The sequence below is a fragment of the Vanessa tameamea genome, chromosome 10 (genome assembly GCF_037043105.1).
Source record: "Vanessa tameamea isolate UH-Manoa-2023 chromosome 10, ilVanTame1 primary haplotype, whole genome shotgun sequence".
Classification (NCBI taxonomy): domain Eukaryota; kingdom Metazoa; phylum Arthropoda; class Insecta; order Lepidoptera; family Nymphalidae; genus Vanessa; species Vanessa tameamea.
The window spans coordinates 8626512-8646215 of NC_087318.1; the positions used below are offsets into that span (position 1 = coordinate 8626512).

At 31.2% G+C, this 19704-nt stretch overlaps 2 protein-coding genes across 2 annotated transcripts; one reads left to right on the forward strand and one right to left on the reverse strand.

Annotated features, from left to right (window-relative positions):
* Positions 1-4826: 4826 nt before the first annotated feature.
* On the forward strand, positions 4827-15319 carry LOC113403331 (uncharacterized). Its single transcript, XM_026643879.2, has 10 exons — positions 4827-5843; positions 6311-6472; positions 10073-10248; positions 10491-12414; positions 12503-12900; positions 12980-13189; positions 13275-13415; positions 13884-14067; positions 14500-14836; positions 14956-15319. Exons 1-10 carry the CDS (start codon positions 4985-4987, stop codon positions 15062-15064), a joined length of 4500 nt encoding a protein of 1499 aa, XP_026499664.2. The 5' UTR covers positions 4827-4984; the 3' UTR covers positions 15065-15319.
* Positions 15320-16629: 1310 nt separating this feature from the next.
* On the reverse strand, positions 16630-18046 carry LOC113404521 (nucleolus and neural progenitor protein-like). Its single transcript, XM_026645452.2, has 2 exons — positions 17874-18046; positions 16630-17768 (listed from the first exon to the last, which is right to left on the reverse strand). Exons 1-2 carry the CDS (start codon positions 17941-17943, stop codon positions 16648-16650), a joined length of 1191 nt encoding a protein of 396 aa, XP_026501237.2. The 5' UTR covers positions 17944-18046; the 3' UTR covers positions 16630-16647.
* Positions 18047-19704: the final 1658 nt, after the last annotated feature.

The following is a 19704-nucleotide window of genomic DNA, read 5'->3' on the forward strand; positions in this document are numbered from 1 at the left end:
CACACAGCTCATTATTATCTAATACTATTACGCTAAATATATTATTTAGACAAAACTACATTCATGTCCCGGTTTCGCACGAATTCAGGACAGTTTTATTTCAAGATATATTTCTTATTATACACAAATACATGCACAATTTGTATAATGAGCTATATATGCATGGAATGGACTGAGCTATCCCGATGCAACTATCTTAAAAATACGAGCGGACTTGTGCTGTGCTTGAGCGAAATACGTATTGAGCTACACAGTTGCTTTGTTTTCCTCAAGGGAATGGTTGATTATTTAAGGCTATAGCTCAGTCTTTTCTATTTGTATGCAGTCATAAGAGCGATAGTCCACAACAATGCCAACGAATTTGCTCTCAATAATTTGGCATATTCCTGTATTCATATAATAAATTAGTTGGGTTGTTATTACATCAACCTAATAATAAAAAAATCTAATAATACTCAATATACTAATATTCTCTCTCACACAGATCATTGTTAACTAATATTAACTATAAAAAAAATATGTTATTTTTACTTAAGTTACAAAAAGGGCCAATCTTTTAAATATAGTTTTTATTATCTGTACACGATCTTCTCTACTTAATTAGTAATAGTATTATCATATTAATTACATTCACTTATATTTTATATTTTTCTGACATGTTTTATTGTTTCAAAATATGAAAAATGAAAACTTATTGTGTGTTTATAAATAGGTGCTATTTGACAGAATCAATAAAATTATTTCACGATCTGCAAGCAGTATCTTTCAAATACTTTTGCAATACAAAGAGGATTATTAAATATGCTTATAAAATATTTCATAATCCTGTTAGTTTATTGAATAGCTTATTGAAAATATGTCTCTTTAAAGGTATAATCAGGGCTGCCTCTACTGCGCCAGGGCCAAAGGTGCCGGTTTGTTTTATTGTTATGAAACAAAATGTTGCAGAAATGTATATCTCTAGGACCCACATTGTTGCAAAGGCTGACCCTGGAATAAGTTTAATCATAGATTAATCTTACATGCAGAGATTTTTAACTGTTTAACTTCTGTTCACAGTATATTGCAATAAATATATAATTACTTTAAAAAAAAAATCTGCGTCACAATAATGTCACAAGATACCGACGTTAATATTTTATAATGACCAATTGTATCAACTGAAGTTAAAGATAAATTTATTATTGTACTTTTCTGATAATATTTTTCTGCGGTACTTATATATATATATATATATATATATCTATAATTATATAAGAAATGATAGACTTTTGGAAAACAAAAAAATCCCAATGCAAGTTTTTCAAAATGGAATATTTTTGGAGATAGCCTCTGAGTGTAACCTCATAGGCTCGATCTTGAGCTATCCTTTTGGAAAATGTGTTTTTCCGGATATCTCGTAAGAGACAAATTAAGAAAAAATATTTTATAATGAGACGTTTGTTTAGCATATAATATTTACTAAAACAATTGATCCGTGATCATTTTTGTTCCAAGACAGACTATAAGATATTTGCCGAAACACGTTATTCAAGATGGTGGTCAATACTTACGGGTTATATCTAAACATATTCCAAAAGTTAAAAAAGACGCTATTCTAATTTTCTGTTTAGCGACCCCACTTTTGGCAAGTCAGGTTGGGCTTGATAAAAAAAAAAAACAAATGAAAACGAAATAAAATAACTTTGTTATAATTAAGTATATAAAGAATATGATTGTTCTGTTATTTCTCCGTTATATAAAAGCATACACGTAAATGATTTTATTGTATTGTAGTTCGTAAATACCTCAAAACCTTTGATTACACACATACACCCACCTAAAGTATTTTGATTTGTGATCTCTGCATTCGTCCTAATGGATAAACTTATTATATTAATACTTACATTCTTGTTTCCAATTTTACTTTTTCTTTTTAATTTGTCACAAACGTCTGCTTTTTACATTTCAATGACTTGTATAATTGTAATACATATTTTTTTAAACTTATATTAGGTAATACTTAGTACATATCTTATAGAATGGATGAAATGCTGGCATAGTTGTTACTCATATCATAACAAAACGTAAGATCTATTTCTGAGTAATTATACACAAACATTATGAAAATTTTGCCATATTTTAGACTTGAGACTAAAACATCATCAATTTTGTTGGGACGGAGAAATTAATTTGTTAAAAAAACTTGTAAATATATCGATATTGTATAACGTTCGTATTAAAATAAATGTTTCTTAACAATTCTATAAAGTTGTTTTTTTATCTCTCTTCGAAAATGCTGATTTGGAAATGATTAATATTATACATGATTTAAAACTGAAACAGTTCTACGTGTAAATTTATCGTATGATGAATTTGTAAGATGGATTCGTATATTATATAAATTCATTTATTTGAAAGATTAATTGTGTACTTGCGATGAACTATATTAAACGCATAGAGAAAAAACACTTTTTTATTATTATTGTTTGTTAGAAATCGCACAAAAACCATTGGATAGATGGAATCTGCTACTGCGTGGTAATAGCTTTTGTTGAATTTTCGGTGGAATAGGCTATTTGACTGGTTTTTAAAATACACTTTATACTATTTAGTAGAGGTTAAGGAACCCAGTAAAAGTTGTGTTTTTTAATTCTAGTACATATTTGCTGAAAAATATCAAATTAAAGATTCAATATTTAAATAGCACGCGAAAATGCTACTTAGACAATATGGCGCTGCAATGGGGTCGGTGACGTCACTTGCCTGTATTGTAATCTATGGCACATATAATCCATATACAGTAGGTGAACGAGGTTATCAAGCAAGTGACGTCATCATAAGCCCGACCAATCAGGAGCGTTTTGTGTCACGTGACAAACGTTTAAAAAAATTCATTTTTATTTATGGATTTTTGAATAAATTAATTATTATTTTCAACTTTCGTTCATAAATAACCATTTTTAAACTTATAATATATACAGATTACAATAATTGACACTTTATTTTTCGCATTTTCAAATAGCTTATTGTTAGTAGAAGTCAACATTTTAACTTTTCTCGGACCAACTTAAAGTTGCGCATTCGCGTCGCCCCCGAACCAAATGTACTCTGTGCTTCTGCAATAGCTCTACACACCTGTACGCACGCTTCTGAGTTCAGACCGCTTTAGATTTGCATATTTAGTGGGCATACATTCTTAGATCTGAAGTAACAGCACCTAAATTGGCTGGACCCAATGTCTGCAAAGGTATCCTCTCTATTTAAGGAGAAAATTGTGTCCCCATTCCACCGCTTTAGTATTTTTGAGGTTGGGATTCCCATGCATTAGAATATTTTGCCTCATGCTTCTCTCAGGTCTCTGTACAAGATGCATAGTAAATTAATAAAACTCACGAAAACTCAAAAGGTGGTCTACCTTTTCGATTTGAAAATAATAATAATCATATTGTTATGGTTATATATAGAAAAACATTTAGTAATTAAGTTTGAACATTTTAGGTAATAAAACCAAAGGGATTTAGTTAAAGCACTACAAATATTACATATTATTAAAAAATATGATACAATGCTAATTTAAAAAAATTACTTATTATTTTATTTTCGAGTATTTGCCACATTACTAATAATTAATATAGTTTCTCTTCATATAATAAACAAAAAATACCCATACATTTATATGTAAGGAGTAGGCCAAATATTTTGAATTACTTATAAGTTGTAAAAAAAATTAGATTGCATTCTTAGGAGTTGTTATCGAAGAATTATTAATAAAAATGTAACATAGGGTTTTACTAATGAATACATATTTAAATGTTTATATTCAAAGACAAAACAGTATGGGCAAAGTCTGAGGTTCAACATTGCGGAAAAAAATATTCGCTAATGTTGTCATATTTTTATAGATAAGAAATTAACACTAAATAGACAAAGGTACATTTTATATACTATCATTCTTAAAACAATAAACGCAATTAAAAAATGATACTACTATCTATGACAATCTTTGACGATTACAATCTTAAAGTTGCCTAAATAAATCTATACTATTATTACAAATGCGAAAGTAACTCTGTCTGACTGTTTTGCTTTCACGACCAAACCATATTTGAATACCATGAATTTAATTTGATAAAAATTGGTATGAAGCAAGCTGAACACTAAGAAAGAACTTTAAGGCTTTCTATACCTAACACCTGACGAACAACCCTTACAACGCGAGCGACATCGAAACCTTAACAGAGGTCCTTTCGAATTTATGATATTAAGTAGTATAGATTGTACAGTCAACTTGTTGATTGCCATCTTCAAAGATTGAAAAACCTTTTTTGTATAAGATTTAAAAAAGTACTTGCGTACTATTTTATTATGGGATTGTTGCATAATGCACACTTAGTAGGTATATTTAGCCTATTATCTATTCTAATCTGATTATTAATTTTCCATAATGTATTTGTTACTGTCATTTAAATCCATCACATCTTCACTGTGTCTGATATTATGAGAACCATATACCATAAACCATATTATAATATCTAACTAATAATAATATTAGATATTTGATAACAAATATTTTTAACTTATCAACGCCATCTACTAATGCGTATCGCAATCGCTAGACAATAAATTGATGGTATCTTCGCACTTCTATGCAAAAGCATTGAAAGATTTAATGTATTTTATAAAATTAAAATTACGCTTATACAGTACATTGCTGTCAGTGTGTATTAAAAACATATTTAAATTTTAGAATAACTTTTCTTTACAAAGTCAAATTGTATTACATTTGAATTTGGCCTTAAAATATTGATTATGGCAGTGGCCGATTGCGCAGGTGCGATGTTTTAAAATAAAAGTAGATACAATGAAAGGCTGTGAAATTTCACTAAGCTAGTAAAATGATAAAACCTGACAAATATTTTGCGCACAATTGTAATTTCCGAAACGCGGTGAAATATTTCATTTGATAGATATATATATACGTATATTGTATGTTTCATATATAATGGGTAATACACAGGCAGGTGAAAAACATACGAAAACCGGAAAGTCACCGGGGAAGGGGAAACATTTCATAAGAAATTTAAACAGGAAAAGCTCAAATAAGGAGAACAAGAAACATGGTCGTAAAAAAAGTGTCGATAAACGAGAGGCGGCTGATAAAGATTTTGATAAAACATCTGAATCTGATAACAATGAGACTATTGAGGCATTCGATAACGATATGGTCGAGTGCGTGTTCAAAACATCGGCAAGGGACGAGAGGGGCGTGGAAAGATTGAGTGTGCAGTCAGAGGTAACGGTGACCAGGTGCGAGTCGCAGCGGGCGGAGCGGTCACCGACCCGCGACCAGTTGCCCGCCGCCGTTGTCTCGCCCGCGGATCCATCCTCCTCCGACTCAGTATTTACGGATCCCTTAACGCCGCTCGCCGTCGAGCTCAACCAGTGTTACTACTCCGCAGAAAGTGACAGTGCACACGACGAACTTCCGCACACACTCACGCCATCTTACTTTGATGCGCCCGCGCATATCGGTCCTGCATCGACTGAAACTCGTCCCTCCGTAACGGAAATGTTACACGATGACACCGCTTCACTACTATCAACAAATGAGATGATGGAAAAAGAAATAAAAAGTGACGTCTCTGACATTAGTGACAGAAACGATAATTCAAAGGTTATGGGAGCTATATTATCAAAGTCAACGGAGCAACCCTTAGAAAAGGAGAATGAATGCAACCATGATTTTCTCGAAAACCGGTTAAAAGCTAGTCCGGGGCAAACATCGTTTACGATATCCAGGCATCGAAAAGTAGAACTTCCTCCTGTTGCCGCCGATTCTTCACTTAACATTTTAGACAACGGTAAATAATGAATTTATATTTTGAAAATAAATATACAAAATATTGTAAGTATATATATATATACCTATACCAAAAAATATATCGTCTGCATATATTTTAAATATAAATAAGGATAATCATATGATGGAAAAGAATGTAATCAATAAAATCAGCTTGTGAAAATAATGATCATTATTAACTTTGGTTAACTTATAAATTGAAATTAATATTATTTGAGGAGATAGAGTTACACTATGTTTATTTTTTGCTACATTATACTATTTTCTTTTTATGTACCTATAGTAGTAAGTTTAATTCGTTAATAGATTAACAAAGAAAATATATCGAGTTGAATTTAGCGTTGGGTTTGGTTAGTTACTAAAATCCCTTATAGTAGTTGTTGCTGTATAATATATATATATATCTAAAGTTTTTCAATAGAATAGACGATGTATGTTTTTAGGTTTAAATTTATAAAATTATTTCAGAAGACTGTCGCCATTCGAGTGTGAGCGACGTGCCGATGTCAGACTCAAATGTGCTACGAAAAGTCGCTTCACTCACCCTCGACAAACACACAGAGACAAAAGTTGTACGCCCCAAGTTTGTACCCGAAAAGTTAGATTTTCAAATTTATGAAAAATTTGAAGGTTAGTTAATTTAACTATGCTTCCAATAATAATAATAATTTAATAAAGAAATACAATAGATGAATTCCATGAATTCTGATATAATAATTATAATAAATTTCATGTGAACTTTGCTATTTCTGAACAATACGCCAGTAAAAGATATATTATAAAATTATGATTCTATCAATTAGGTACATACTTTTTCATTTTACATATTTATTAAAATATAGTAAAAGTTGGTAGAGCAGATGAGCCACTTATGGTATGTGATTATGTTCGTCCATCATCGGCATTGCAAGATATATATAAACCGTTCCATGCATCGTCAATGCACAACCGACTATATGATGTAAAATGTTATGTTCTTTGTTGTTTTTGGCGGGTAATAACTAATTAGTGAGTAGTATCTACCCAAAGGGTTTATACATATTAGCATCAATAAAAAACAGAATTGAAAGGTATTCGATATGCAGACTCTTGAAATACTTATTTAATCGATTACGTTATTTTTACTATAACTCGTTCTAACGGTAATTTTTAAATGCGTTAAGTATTGATGCTTTCCTTTCGCTGACTTTTTCTAAGAAAAATGCTAATTACTTAACCTTCAACAATACCATTCACTGTAGTATAGTTTCATTAAAGTTAAATTTTTAAAACACATTTTATAGAGTAAAGTGATAATAGCCATAATTCAATAAAATACTTACATCTTGTTTTATTTAATTTTTGTTTGGAATAATATTTAAACGGATGTTGAATTTGTTTACGTTTAGCAACAAAGCAGAAATCCGAAAATGAGACAGGAATAGATAAAAAAGAAATCATTATTCACTATTACAAAATGCAAACAGTTGATATTTGAATTGATTACTATTAATAATATCAAAAATAAAATTTATCAAAATTATTAATAATAAACTTTGACTTTCTGAAATATGACGGAACTAATTACCTAGAACGTCAATATACGAGGTGCAAATGTGGTTATGAATGGAGTTGGTATTAATAACAATCTCGCGGACACATTTGATATGGTTTTCAAATAACGGTTCGACATCAGTTATTGCAACTTTAGCCTAAGGAGAACATTTTTTCATTGGTGAAAATATTTTTACACACATATTTTGGCTAGATAGGAAAGAGGATTTCATTTTTTATGAATTAAATATGTACAAATGAAATACTAAAAATACGATCGGTATCAAGCTAAACGATCTGTTTATCCGTAGGAACTGTGCTAATAAGTACCTACATCTTATCGCATACTCCACGCCTTTTTTCATATATTTATACTAATCTTGTAATATCTCTAAAATTACAACTTACAAATTAATCCGAAATGCAAAATGTCGAAGTAATATTTATTTTAAAAAGGGTTTGTAATGTTAGGTCATTATTTTGATAAGGATTATTACTCTGCCAAATAATTTGAACTAAAGTGATTACTTATTTCATCCCATTTTTTAATCACAAAAACTGTTTAAGACTTTTCTGTATCTCTACACATAAAAAAAAAAAACATTTAAATGATGGTAGGTATATATAGTTGCTGAAATGTAGAATATTCGTTCGGCACTTATTATACTCTCACAGTTTAATGACAATTATAGATAGGCATCGTTTCAAAAAGCTCTACTGCTGCTAAAGTGTTAATAAACTCACATCAGGTGCGATAGCTGCATGACGTACACAGTCAGTCTATTATACAGTATAAGTATATATTTTTATGATCACAATGCGTAACATTTCATAATTGAGTAAAGACAAAAAAGTAATAATAAAAGTAGGCAACAATTATTTGATAACATATTAAAAAGAAATATTATTACGTTTGTAAAATTAAAACAAGTGAATGGATACGTTGATAGGAAGCTTATCTTTAATTACCTAATGTTTAAGCGAGTAGAGTTAATGTCTACTCTTATCTTAACGAAATCATTTTGCATCAGTAAAGATAAAGTGTCGAGTGAAGCGAGTACGTGACATAAAACGTTCGCACAATTAATAATATTAATCTATAAATGTAATTAAAGCATAAAAATGCAGTTGTCATCTAATCGTGTAAATTTTGCAACTTCAGTTGGGCATTTTAATTATGTTAAATTGTTAAGCAAGAATCGAACAGCAAGAAAACGCGTCCAAGATATTGTGACTGTGTTGGGATTACATACCGACGATCTATCTCACTTTATATCTGATGCAACAATAATTATTAAACACAGTGAAGTACAAAAACAATCACAAACATTAAGTTCAGTTGTGTGTGTTATTGAGAGTTTAAAATTTAAGCGGAATAAAATTAATTGGTGGTTTAACGTTAAATTAAATATGCACGGTGAATATTTATATATGGAAATTCAATTGAATGTAAGAACAAGAACTATAAATGTGGTAAATTTTAATGATGAAAATAAAAGAAAACTTTGGCTAATAAATATTACAAGTAAAAAGTTTCCAATATATATCAAAAGTAAGTTTCATCATTTCTTAATATCGAAGCGTGTAATAGTCATATGAAATGTTATTTCTTTCAATGGAATCATTATTTATCACCGAGGCAAACCCAAATACATTTCTATTACATAAAAGTGATTTCTATTTTCAGTCTCCTTGTTTAATACAGTATTTAGGAAACTCAAATCAAATGAATTGAGGTTGAAAATCAAAATATAGAAACGAACTTCGAACATTACATAGAATTTTCATTAAATATTTATGTCACAAAACATTGTTTTATATAATACAACTATATTTTTAGTACTAAAAAATTATAATATTCGATTAATTTTACACATCTGGCAACTTTGCGTTGACATACTATTTCAATTTACTAAACACAATATTAAACGTCAAACTGATTAGAATTTAGAAACTATAATATGTACCTTGTTGGAATTATTACAAAAGTAAAGAAGTATCTAATTATTTATTTTGTAAATAATTAGCTTACAAAATTAATTCAATGAAAAAATTGCGAAAAAGTATTTATAATTTGTTGATACAAAATTTAAAAGTATAATTATTATAATATTCTGAGTGTTCAAAACGTAAGTTCCTTGTTTCCTGTTTATATAAGTACGTTGATATAATACTTATCACTTGGTTCCCGTTTATTTTGGACTGGTTTCCGCCCGGTTGTGGAGGAAGCTTGTAGCTGTTGGGTACTTATTTCCGGGATAAAAAGCACCTAACCTATGTGCTGTTCTACAATATATTCTATCTCTGTGTCGAACTTCATTCAGAGCCCTTTTCCATTCTAGACTAATTAAGTAACAAAAAATCTGTCCATCCAAACTTTTGCATTTATTATTTTAACAAGATTAATAAAATGTTAAATACAAAGTTAATAATTTATAAAAAACAAACAAGTTCAATACCATGAAAACCTGTCTAGTTGTTTGTGATTTGCATGGAAAAAAATGTATTTCCAAGTTTAATATTGTTGACCTCTTTATACAAAATTGTCTAAAGCTTCGTTTTAAAATACAACTATACAATAAACCATCATATTTTGTTATTATTATAATATATAAAACCAATTTATAAATTAATACTTAAGTCAATCAACCAACTTGTAAGACTCAATGGTTTCATAGTTTTATACTTTATTTTCAGGTCAGATGCTTCTCAACTGGTTTCTTTCTTCTGTATCGGAAGATAGTCATTTAAAAAACCTAATAAGTTCTCAAGATCTGAAAATACTTGGTATCCAATACTGCACCCATCTTCTAGCTGCGGGTGTGCTCAGGCAAATATCTGATAAAGATGCACCCACTGAGAACATTTTTAAGGTAAACTGAAAATGATTAATATAATAAAAAAACATTATGTATTTTTAAATTGATCAATAAATCTCAACCTTATCTATTAAGCAATAGTTTTTTATTGTAATATATTAAAATTATTTATCTGAAAATGTTTGTGTATATTTCTCTGTAGAGTACAAAATATATAAATATAATTTTATTCATGACGTAAACCATGTTATCTCAACTATATATATATATAATAGCAGCTTTTTTTTGCATTACAGCCTAACTTAATGTATTACTGGTCACATATGGAGTTGCCAGCATCACAACCAGTCACTCCAGGAAGACTAGACATGTCTTCCTGGCCTCCCGAAAATCAACAAAAAGGTCTAAATCAATTTACCGATATTTGTCTTGTAGAAAATCAATATAATAACCAAAATAATGAGGACATTAGTGACATAGTTGAAGCAAAACTTGTGATTTCTGAACTTAAAAAAAAACTACATCAACTAGAATATGAACTAGAAAATTACAAGCTAAATAAAGAGTTTGGAGTCATAAACAAAAATTTACAAAATTCTTTCATGTCAATACCAGAAAACTTATCATGTAGGGACAAAACAGAATTCATCAATAGAGAGGTACAAACCAACGCTACTAATGAAAATAATAGGCATACTAATAAACCTGTGATAAATACCTCTAAAGATAATAATCTTTTAAGGGCAAGTGTAAATATGGATTCTAACATAGGTTTAAGTAGAATAGGTAACAAAAGTGATTTAATTTATAATGAAGATAAAGGAGCAAAACTTGACTCAAGATCTGAAAAAATAGAGAATTATTGCAAACTGAATAAATGTCGGGAACCTACTGATTTACATAGGAATGATGAAATTGGTTGTATAGAAACTGACAATATAATAAATGGTGAAAATGCAAAAGAAATATCTACTAAGGATTTAAACTACCTCATGGAATCTTTAGAGGGACCCAAAGTTAATGTTGCAAGTGAAAGTTTATCTGAGGTTTCCTTTTTAAGTTCAGTTTCTGAATTTATCAACAACAAAACTGACATATCTTCAAATTTAGTTGAACAAGACAACGAAATCAATAACTTGAGTATTGTTAAAATTGACAATAAGTGTAGTGATACATCTCATCAGATACCAAAGTATACATTTACAGAACATACAATGTTACCTGAAAAAGATAAAGAATCACCATCAGATATAATTTCAACTCAAGCATGTTTTGTTAATAATGTGTGTCCATCAGACATTAATTTATGTCAACCTGTACCTCCTCCACCCCCACCGCTTCCTGGAATGTCACCGTCTCCACCCCCTATGCCTGGAACAATTAATATTTCAGATGATATTTTAGAGACACATAGTATTGTAAAAACTTCTTTGAATGGAATGGAATCTACAACTTTAGAATCTAAAACATTGTCTCCTCTGGAGAATAGAAGTTTATATGAAAGTTCTACTTTAGACCCAAGCTTAGAATATTTAAGAGAAAAAAAATCAACAGTCGAAACAATAGAAACTGCTGAACATTCATTACCTAACATGGTAGAACAAGATAATTCAAAAAATAAAACAACACCTCTTTCATCACTTGGAAAGACACAGCCAATATCTGACAAGGTTTCATTGGCAACATCACCAACAAAGTCAAAACCTGTATCTAGTACGGTTCCATCACCATTGCCTTTAAGCAGCATAGGTCTTCCACCGCCCCCTCTACCTAGTATGGCTCCACCACCACCGCCTCTACCGGGTATGGGTCCCCCACCGCCGCCTCTATCTGGTATGGCTCCGCCACCACCACCTCTACCGGGTATGGGTCCCCCACCGCCGCCTCTATCTGGTATGGCTCCGCCACCACCGCCTTTACCGGGCATGGCTCCACCCCCACCGCCTTTACCGGGCATGGGTCCGCCACCACCGCCTTTACCTGGCATGGGTCCCCCACCACCGCCTCTACCCGGTATGGGTCCGCCACCACCTCCACTTCCTGGAATGGGTCCGCCACCGCCGCCACTGCCTGGAATGGGTCCGCCTCCTCCTCCTTTATCTGGTTTATTACCATCTGGACCAACTACACCTGGCATTCCTTCCACACCATCAAATACAACAGCAGGACCACTTCCATTTCCAGCTCCTCCAGCTGGAGGATGGAATATGCAAAGAGCAAGTAAGTAAATTACATGAAATTAAATTAAGTACAAGAAGCTAAAAGTAAGTGTAAATTATTGATAACATCTAAATATTTATAATTTCAGCACTAAGAAAAACGCCTATAAAGCCTGCAGCACCTATGAAACCTTTATATTGGACACGAATTTTGGCAGCTCCTGTACTGCCAATGTGTCAAGGTGAGGTGTCAGAATCAACAGGAATGAAACCATTATGGCTAGAAATCGAAGAAGCAAAATTAGACAATATTGATGAATTCACAGATCTGTTCTCTCGACAAGTGGTCAAAGCACCTGTGAAGAAAAAAGTTGAAGTGAAAACAAAGAAAATACAGCCAATAAAAATTTTAGATAGCAAAAGATCTCAAAATGTCGGTATACTAGCTCAGAGTTTACACGTTGAATTCTCGGAAATAGAAAATGCTATATACAACTTTGATACATCAGTAGTCAGCTTAGAAGCGTTACAACAGATATATGAATTGGTGAGTTTATAGGAAATTGTAAGTTTTGTAATTTTGGCTAGATTTTTATATACAGTACTTTTGAATTTATCTGTTATAGCGAGCATCTGAAGAAGAATTGTTCTTAATTAAGGAACATATGAAAAATAAACCGGATATACCATTGGATAAACCTGAAGCATTTTTGTATGAATTATCTGGAATTCACAATTTCGCTGAAAGGATCTCGTGTTTTACATTCCAGGCAGAATTCGATGACGCCGTTAATACAATAATGCACAAATTAGATAATTTAAAACACACATGTGAGGTAAGCAATGTAAAAAAAATATATGAATAATTTAAGTGTATATAGTCTTAAGTAAAATTGTTATAATCAAACATATTTGTTTAAGTTTCTCATGACTAGTGAATCTCTGAAGCAGTTGTTTGCTATAATTTTGGCAGTCGGTAATTATATGAATGGTGGAAATTGTCAAAGAGGCCAAGCTGATGGATTTGGTCTGGAGATACTTTCGAAACTAAAAGACGTGAAGGTAAGAAGGGAAGATTATTTTGTCATTCACTGTTAATGACCTTTGTCTTCCTCATATGGTTTGATAACCATATACGTGGAAGACAAAAGGAATCTTTCTTGTAATTGGAAATTAGGCATATCTATTGCCTATGATCTGAATCTCATGGGAGATGAGCCAAATATACAGGACATATTATAGTGCAAAGTGTGTGCGCAAATACTGGTGCACTTTTATAATACGATGGGACAGCAAATCCGACACGAACAAAAGAGTTCAGGTGTAGGACCAACGGCATTACGTATTACTGAGAATTTTTCGACGAGAAACCCTTTTTATTGGCCCTGGCTGATTTGAACCCAGAACCTTGAGATCTGTCTATTGTCTCATATCAAGACACTGGACCAACGAGGCAGTCATTATGTTGTCTATCTATACCACGCTACCGTAATATATCGATGTGATAAAACGACTTCAAACGATCTGCAGTCGAAGCAGTCGAACGTGACACTGCTGCACTTCATCGTGCGCACGTACATGCGAGCGTGCGGCGGCGCGCTGGCCAGCACGTGCGCACTGCCCGTGCCCGAGCCCGGGGACGTGCGCCGCGCCGCCGCGCTCGACTTCGCCGACGTCGCCGACAACCTCGCCGCGCTGCGCAAGAATCTCGATGGTGAGTACTCTACTCCTCACCAACTGCTGCGTGAAACGATACGTGCGCATTCGAAGTCTCGCCTCTTGTCATGGTCTAAAATATATGTAGTTTTGAAAACTATCGTATAATTTTTTTTAGTTAAAAATAATTGACCAGCGATACTCATTAATTTCTTCCACTAAATTAACAGATAATAAATCATAAGTTTTTGTTTTGATAATTAATAAATATTAAATGTTATCGAATCCCAAGTAAGTGATCCTTTTTCACGTGTCGTTATGCGTCTTATGATAACGGTAAAAAAGTAACGTTAAAGTAATAATATTAAATAGGATGTCCCGTCGGCATGTTTGTGTGTTGGGACTTTAGAGCTTTAAAAGTTTACAATTGTGTTACGTAATTATTTACAAAATATTTACTAATCAAACATTGTATTTTTCTTAATTTTAGAATGCAGAGACAAAATGGAAAAAGTGATAGAGGCGTATGCATTGCAAAAAGATGACGACGAGAATGGATATGGAGAAAATGCAAAAAGACTTGAGGTTTTTAAAGACAAAATGACTACATTCCTTAATACAGCCGAAGAAAAACTGAAGACTGAAAATGAGAATATGTGCGAATGTCGGAATAAGTTTATAGCAACTGTAAAATTTTATCAATATTCTCCTAGATGTGGCAAACTAGACGACTGCGAGCCAAAAGAGTTCTTTTCGCTGTGGACTACTTTTTGTAGTGATTTTAAAGATATATATAAAAAAGAGGAACAAATAGCTATAAAAGAAAAGTAAGTAATTTTACGGAATGTATCATCTAAATTTTGGTTTTTCAATATGTGTTTAATACTGCGCTCTAAAAATATTTTCAAAAAAAATATGCAGTAGCTTATGTGGTATAATTTTTCAGGCTAAAAGAAACAAAAAAACTTCAGTGTGAAAGGCGAGCAAACACTCAACCAAAAAAAGAAGGTGGACTAAAATCTCGTCTCCAGAAATTATCTAGTGCTCGAAAATAAATCTAAATTAATTCAATATCCATAAAATATAATGTTTAATATTAATAACGAATATAGCTTTATCCACTGGGATCTGACATATGGTTACATTTTCTCTGTTTAAAAATTAAGAATTTATAACAATTGTGAATTTAATGAATCATTAATATGATGGAATATTTTTTTGTAGCCTATTTAAACATCTTGGTGAGGATTTTCTGCAAGATTCAAAATTCGGAATTTAAAGATAGCTTAGTTACGACAAACTGATCATTTCCACAATTTTACGCCGTTTTTATATATATATTGTTATATATTAGTGCCTTTACATGAATATCATCTTATACAAAATTAAAAAAAAAAAAATTTAAATAGTCCAGGCCAAAAATAACTAATTGTATTTTTTTCTACAACTTAAAAATTGTTTGCTATTAAACATGATGTCCAAATCATTTAAGTCCCATATGTCAGATCTCAATAGAAAACGAAACTGATACATAATTACATTCTCGGAATTTACTCATAAAATCAGAATTATTACTTCAATATAATTTGATGTATCCTTTCTTACAAGCATTTATGTTCCTATATAATTATCCTTCGTATAGTAAGTAAATTTGCGAAATATAATAAATTTATGAGAGCCAAAAAAACGTATGCTACAAATTTGAAAATATAATTTTAAATGATATTTAATGGTTTATGTAAATTTCTAAATAATATATAAATTCTAAATTAGTCAAAAAAAAAAACAACAAGTCAACTCTTGAATTGGAATGTGTAGTAGAAATATTTATCTCAACATTTTCTTACTTACTTGTGTTTTATTAAGCTTTCTATACATTTTCGAAGATATAATAATATCCATGTGACATATAAAAATAATTTTCTTAATTGCAATGATAAAAAAGTGCTTAAGGGTGCATGCATTGGTAAAGTTGTTTCAAAGTGCAGCTTGTGCACACAACTTATCTACCTCTTTTATCTTAGAATTATATTATTGCACTCTCACAAATATATTATGAAAAATCTGGAATGTAGTTCAAAAAATTTTAAAGGATTTTAAACTATTGTTTTGTTTGATTCAGAATAAATAAAAACATTTCGTTTCTGTATAATAAAAAAAAATCTTTGCTTGTTTAAAGATCATCATAGCATAAGATTATACTTTAAATGTTATTTCATTAAAATATCTTTTTCTAAACTTTTTTTGGTTCCTTGCTTTGTTCAAGTTATTTATATACTTTATATAAAAATGTACTCTTTACTTCACAAATTTTTGGTTTTCACTGAAAAGCAGGCAACAATCATGTAATCTGTAGATAAAAAATGTTGAACATAATGTTAAAAATTAATGAACAAATTAATCTTCTATTGCATAATGAAATAATTATGCAGAGTATTTGTCATACATAATTTTGTTCAATATAATAATATGCAACTTACTAATAAAGTACCTGATTTATAATTTAAAGTCAGCTTATTTAAAATATACTCTGTATCTTGTTTATGGTTAACATACTTTATGGTGCTTTTGTATTATTAGGTTTTGTAATTAATGATAGATAGTAATAATACACTTTTTTTCAATAAAATATTTTTATTTACATGTATTCCAAACATTTTTCTTTCCATATTATTTGAACCTTCATTTCCACTTTATTCTTGTTCATAAAGGAACAATTTAATTTTAGCAAACTGTTTTTTAATGCTTGCCACTGCATGAAAGTCAGATGGTTGGTTAGAGATTTGTCTTCATGTGATGTGTTTCTATATGTTTCCTCATTTTCAATAAATTCATTTAAAGAATCTTGATCACAGACATTTTTTATACAGTGATCTTGTCTTACTATATTAACAGATGGATTGGTTAAAGCTGGTGGTAAATTCGCCATGAAACTTTTAAAACTCTCTCTGGATATTGCTTCACCTTGATCATTATTGTTTTGTTTTGGCACAATCTTAGTGTATACATCTTGTTTAGGAAGCAGCAATTGTGTATCTGGTTCTACATCCTTAGTCTTTTTATTAATATTGTCAACAAATTTTAAAATATTTTCATATAAACCTTCCTCATCATCTTCATCCACAATTGAATCAAAATTTGTAATAAATTTTTGAGACCATTGGAATCTTCCCGCATTGTTCAAATATTTCATATCAATCCAATCTTCTAAGTTAGATGGCAATGAATATTGGTCTGGTAAAAATTTTAGACCTTTATACTCCAATTTGTTTAAAGTAGGATACAATTGATTGTACCAGTTGCAAGAGTGTTGTAACAATACAAATGCCATGGACCAAACTCTACTCAATAAAGCAAAAGGCATGAGACACATCCAATGACTTTCGCCTCTCTTTATTCTGTTTAAATAGAACACAGCTGCTTGTTTGGAACAAAGTGTAACTCGGTACATAAGCTTGCAAAATGTCATTAGTCGTATCAAAACATATTCCAACATTTGTTTAGTAGGGGCTAATGTTGTTTCATTCGTGATAGGCAAAGCATCCATAAAACTATGAACATCTTTAATTAAAGGTAATCTCAAATATGAGCGTAAAGCCACATTAACTTTTTTGAAATATCTATATCCAATGTCATTTCTAAATTTCTTGTCAAATTTATATAGAAATCTTGAAAATATAGAACTTTCTTTATGTAGTGGAGATTGCTTTGATAGTACATGAATGATGGTGTTGCAAATATTTTTAAGTATTTTAAACTCTACAAATAATAATAATTTGCAATTAAATAAAATCAATAACCAATGCTATTTCAATAACAATTTAAAATATTAGGTAAATTTATGATTAATTATATTTTACTTACCAAAGTTTTTACATGCTGCTGTGTTTATTGGAGGTTGTAATACGGATCTATTATTCCATGGTTCGAACATTTTGCTTACTATTCAGTATTTTTTTGTGAAATATTTATTAATAATATGATATAACCTTACAAAACAAAAACATAACCTTAAATTGAGGCGATTTAAAAAAAAGATTATACATTAAAACTAAGTATAACTAAGAATACAGATTAAACAGGCTAAGTAATACGTATTACGTATAGGCATGTGTCCAAACTATCGAAACTAATCTAAAATCGGATGTCGTCGGAACATCGGATGTCATCGATTTGGTGATGACGATTGAAGAGTAACCGTTTTCATCGCATTTAAAAAAAACTATGATTATCGTTTTGGTACGTCAAAGCATTCAAAGTACGATAACATAAAACTCTTGAAAGATTCGCCCTATCTCTCTTTAACTTAACGGTAAACTATCTGTGAGAAAGAGTTAAACCGATTTCGATATCACATCCGTTTCAGCTCTTTCTCACATATCGTACAATGTTAAGTTAAACAAAGACAGGGCGATATCTGAAATCGGATGTCAACACCGATATTTAATCCAAATATCCGTTACACAACCGATGTCACAAAATTCAGATATCGCCCATGCCTATATTTTACATATATTGAGAAATTATGTTCTGAACAGAACGGTAATATTGACACGAGTAACCTTCTGAGATTTCATGTATTCGAGTTTTCGAATAAAATAATTCGGATGTTCAAAATTCGAATAGAGATTGTGACTAGCTATACTTAATACTGAACTAAAAAGTGAATAATAGTATTATTATTATATTATATTGATTGAAATGTTAATATTTTTTTATTTTGACTAACTTGTATTTTAAGACACAGACTTTGTCATATTTCAAAGTAGAGATTTTCCAAATTAATCAATATATTTTCACATAATAATAATTATACTTAATTCTCTTCTAGTTTACCTCAAACATGGATGGACGGAAACAGTTGAGTCCAAGGGAAAGGCATTAGCAGCCAGTTTAGACAAAGCAAAGGCCTTCGATCGCGCACAAAGCGCTTCTTTCGAAGCTAGTCCTTCGTATGGGCTTTTCGGGAAATTATGCAAGTGGATCACCAGCTTTTTGGCAGGTCGGAGCATCAAGGTTGTCGACGGTGCATGCCCTGACTTATTATTTGTCAATTCTGGTGTTCCACAAGACTGCGATTTATCACCTACTCTGTTTTTTTTGTATATCAATGACTTGTGGCAAAACCAGCAACATTTACTGCTTTGCATATCGGTATAAGATGTCTACAGGAATGTACCGTAGTCATCTTATACACCGGCCGGGCTAATGTTTCTCGAAAAAACGCCGACGAAAACCTGAACAAACTTAATGTGTCTGAAATCGAGTCTTTGTTAAACAAAGTCTCGGACTGGCGCCGGCTAAACCTAGTCCAAAAATACACAAGCTTTCACGTTTACTTCTTAAATCCCTATTTATCGTATCTCCACGATTTGACAACATTCCAATTGCTGAGCTGCCACAGCTAGTATCGAAGTACTTGACGTTGATATTTCGAATATCGTTCTGTTCCGCGGTCAATTGGAAGGTAAAGCCAAATTGGCATCGAAAAAGCTTGGTGTGCTCAGCAAGGCAAGATGTTACTTCACGTGGGCCCATCGTCTAAAACAAGGTGCAAATTCGGCCTCACATGGAATACTACTCTAACCTCGTGACGTAGGGTATAATTAGTATGGAAAATAATTAATCAAAAATTAATTATACAGTAATTTTTATTCCAGTCAACAAAAATGTAACTTGCAATACAGAGCTATGT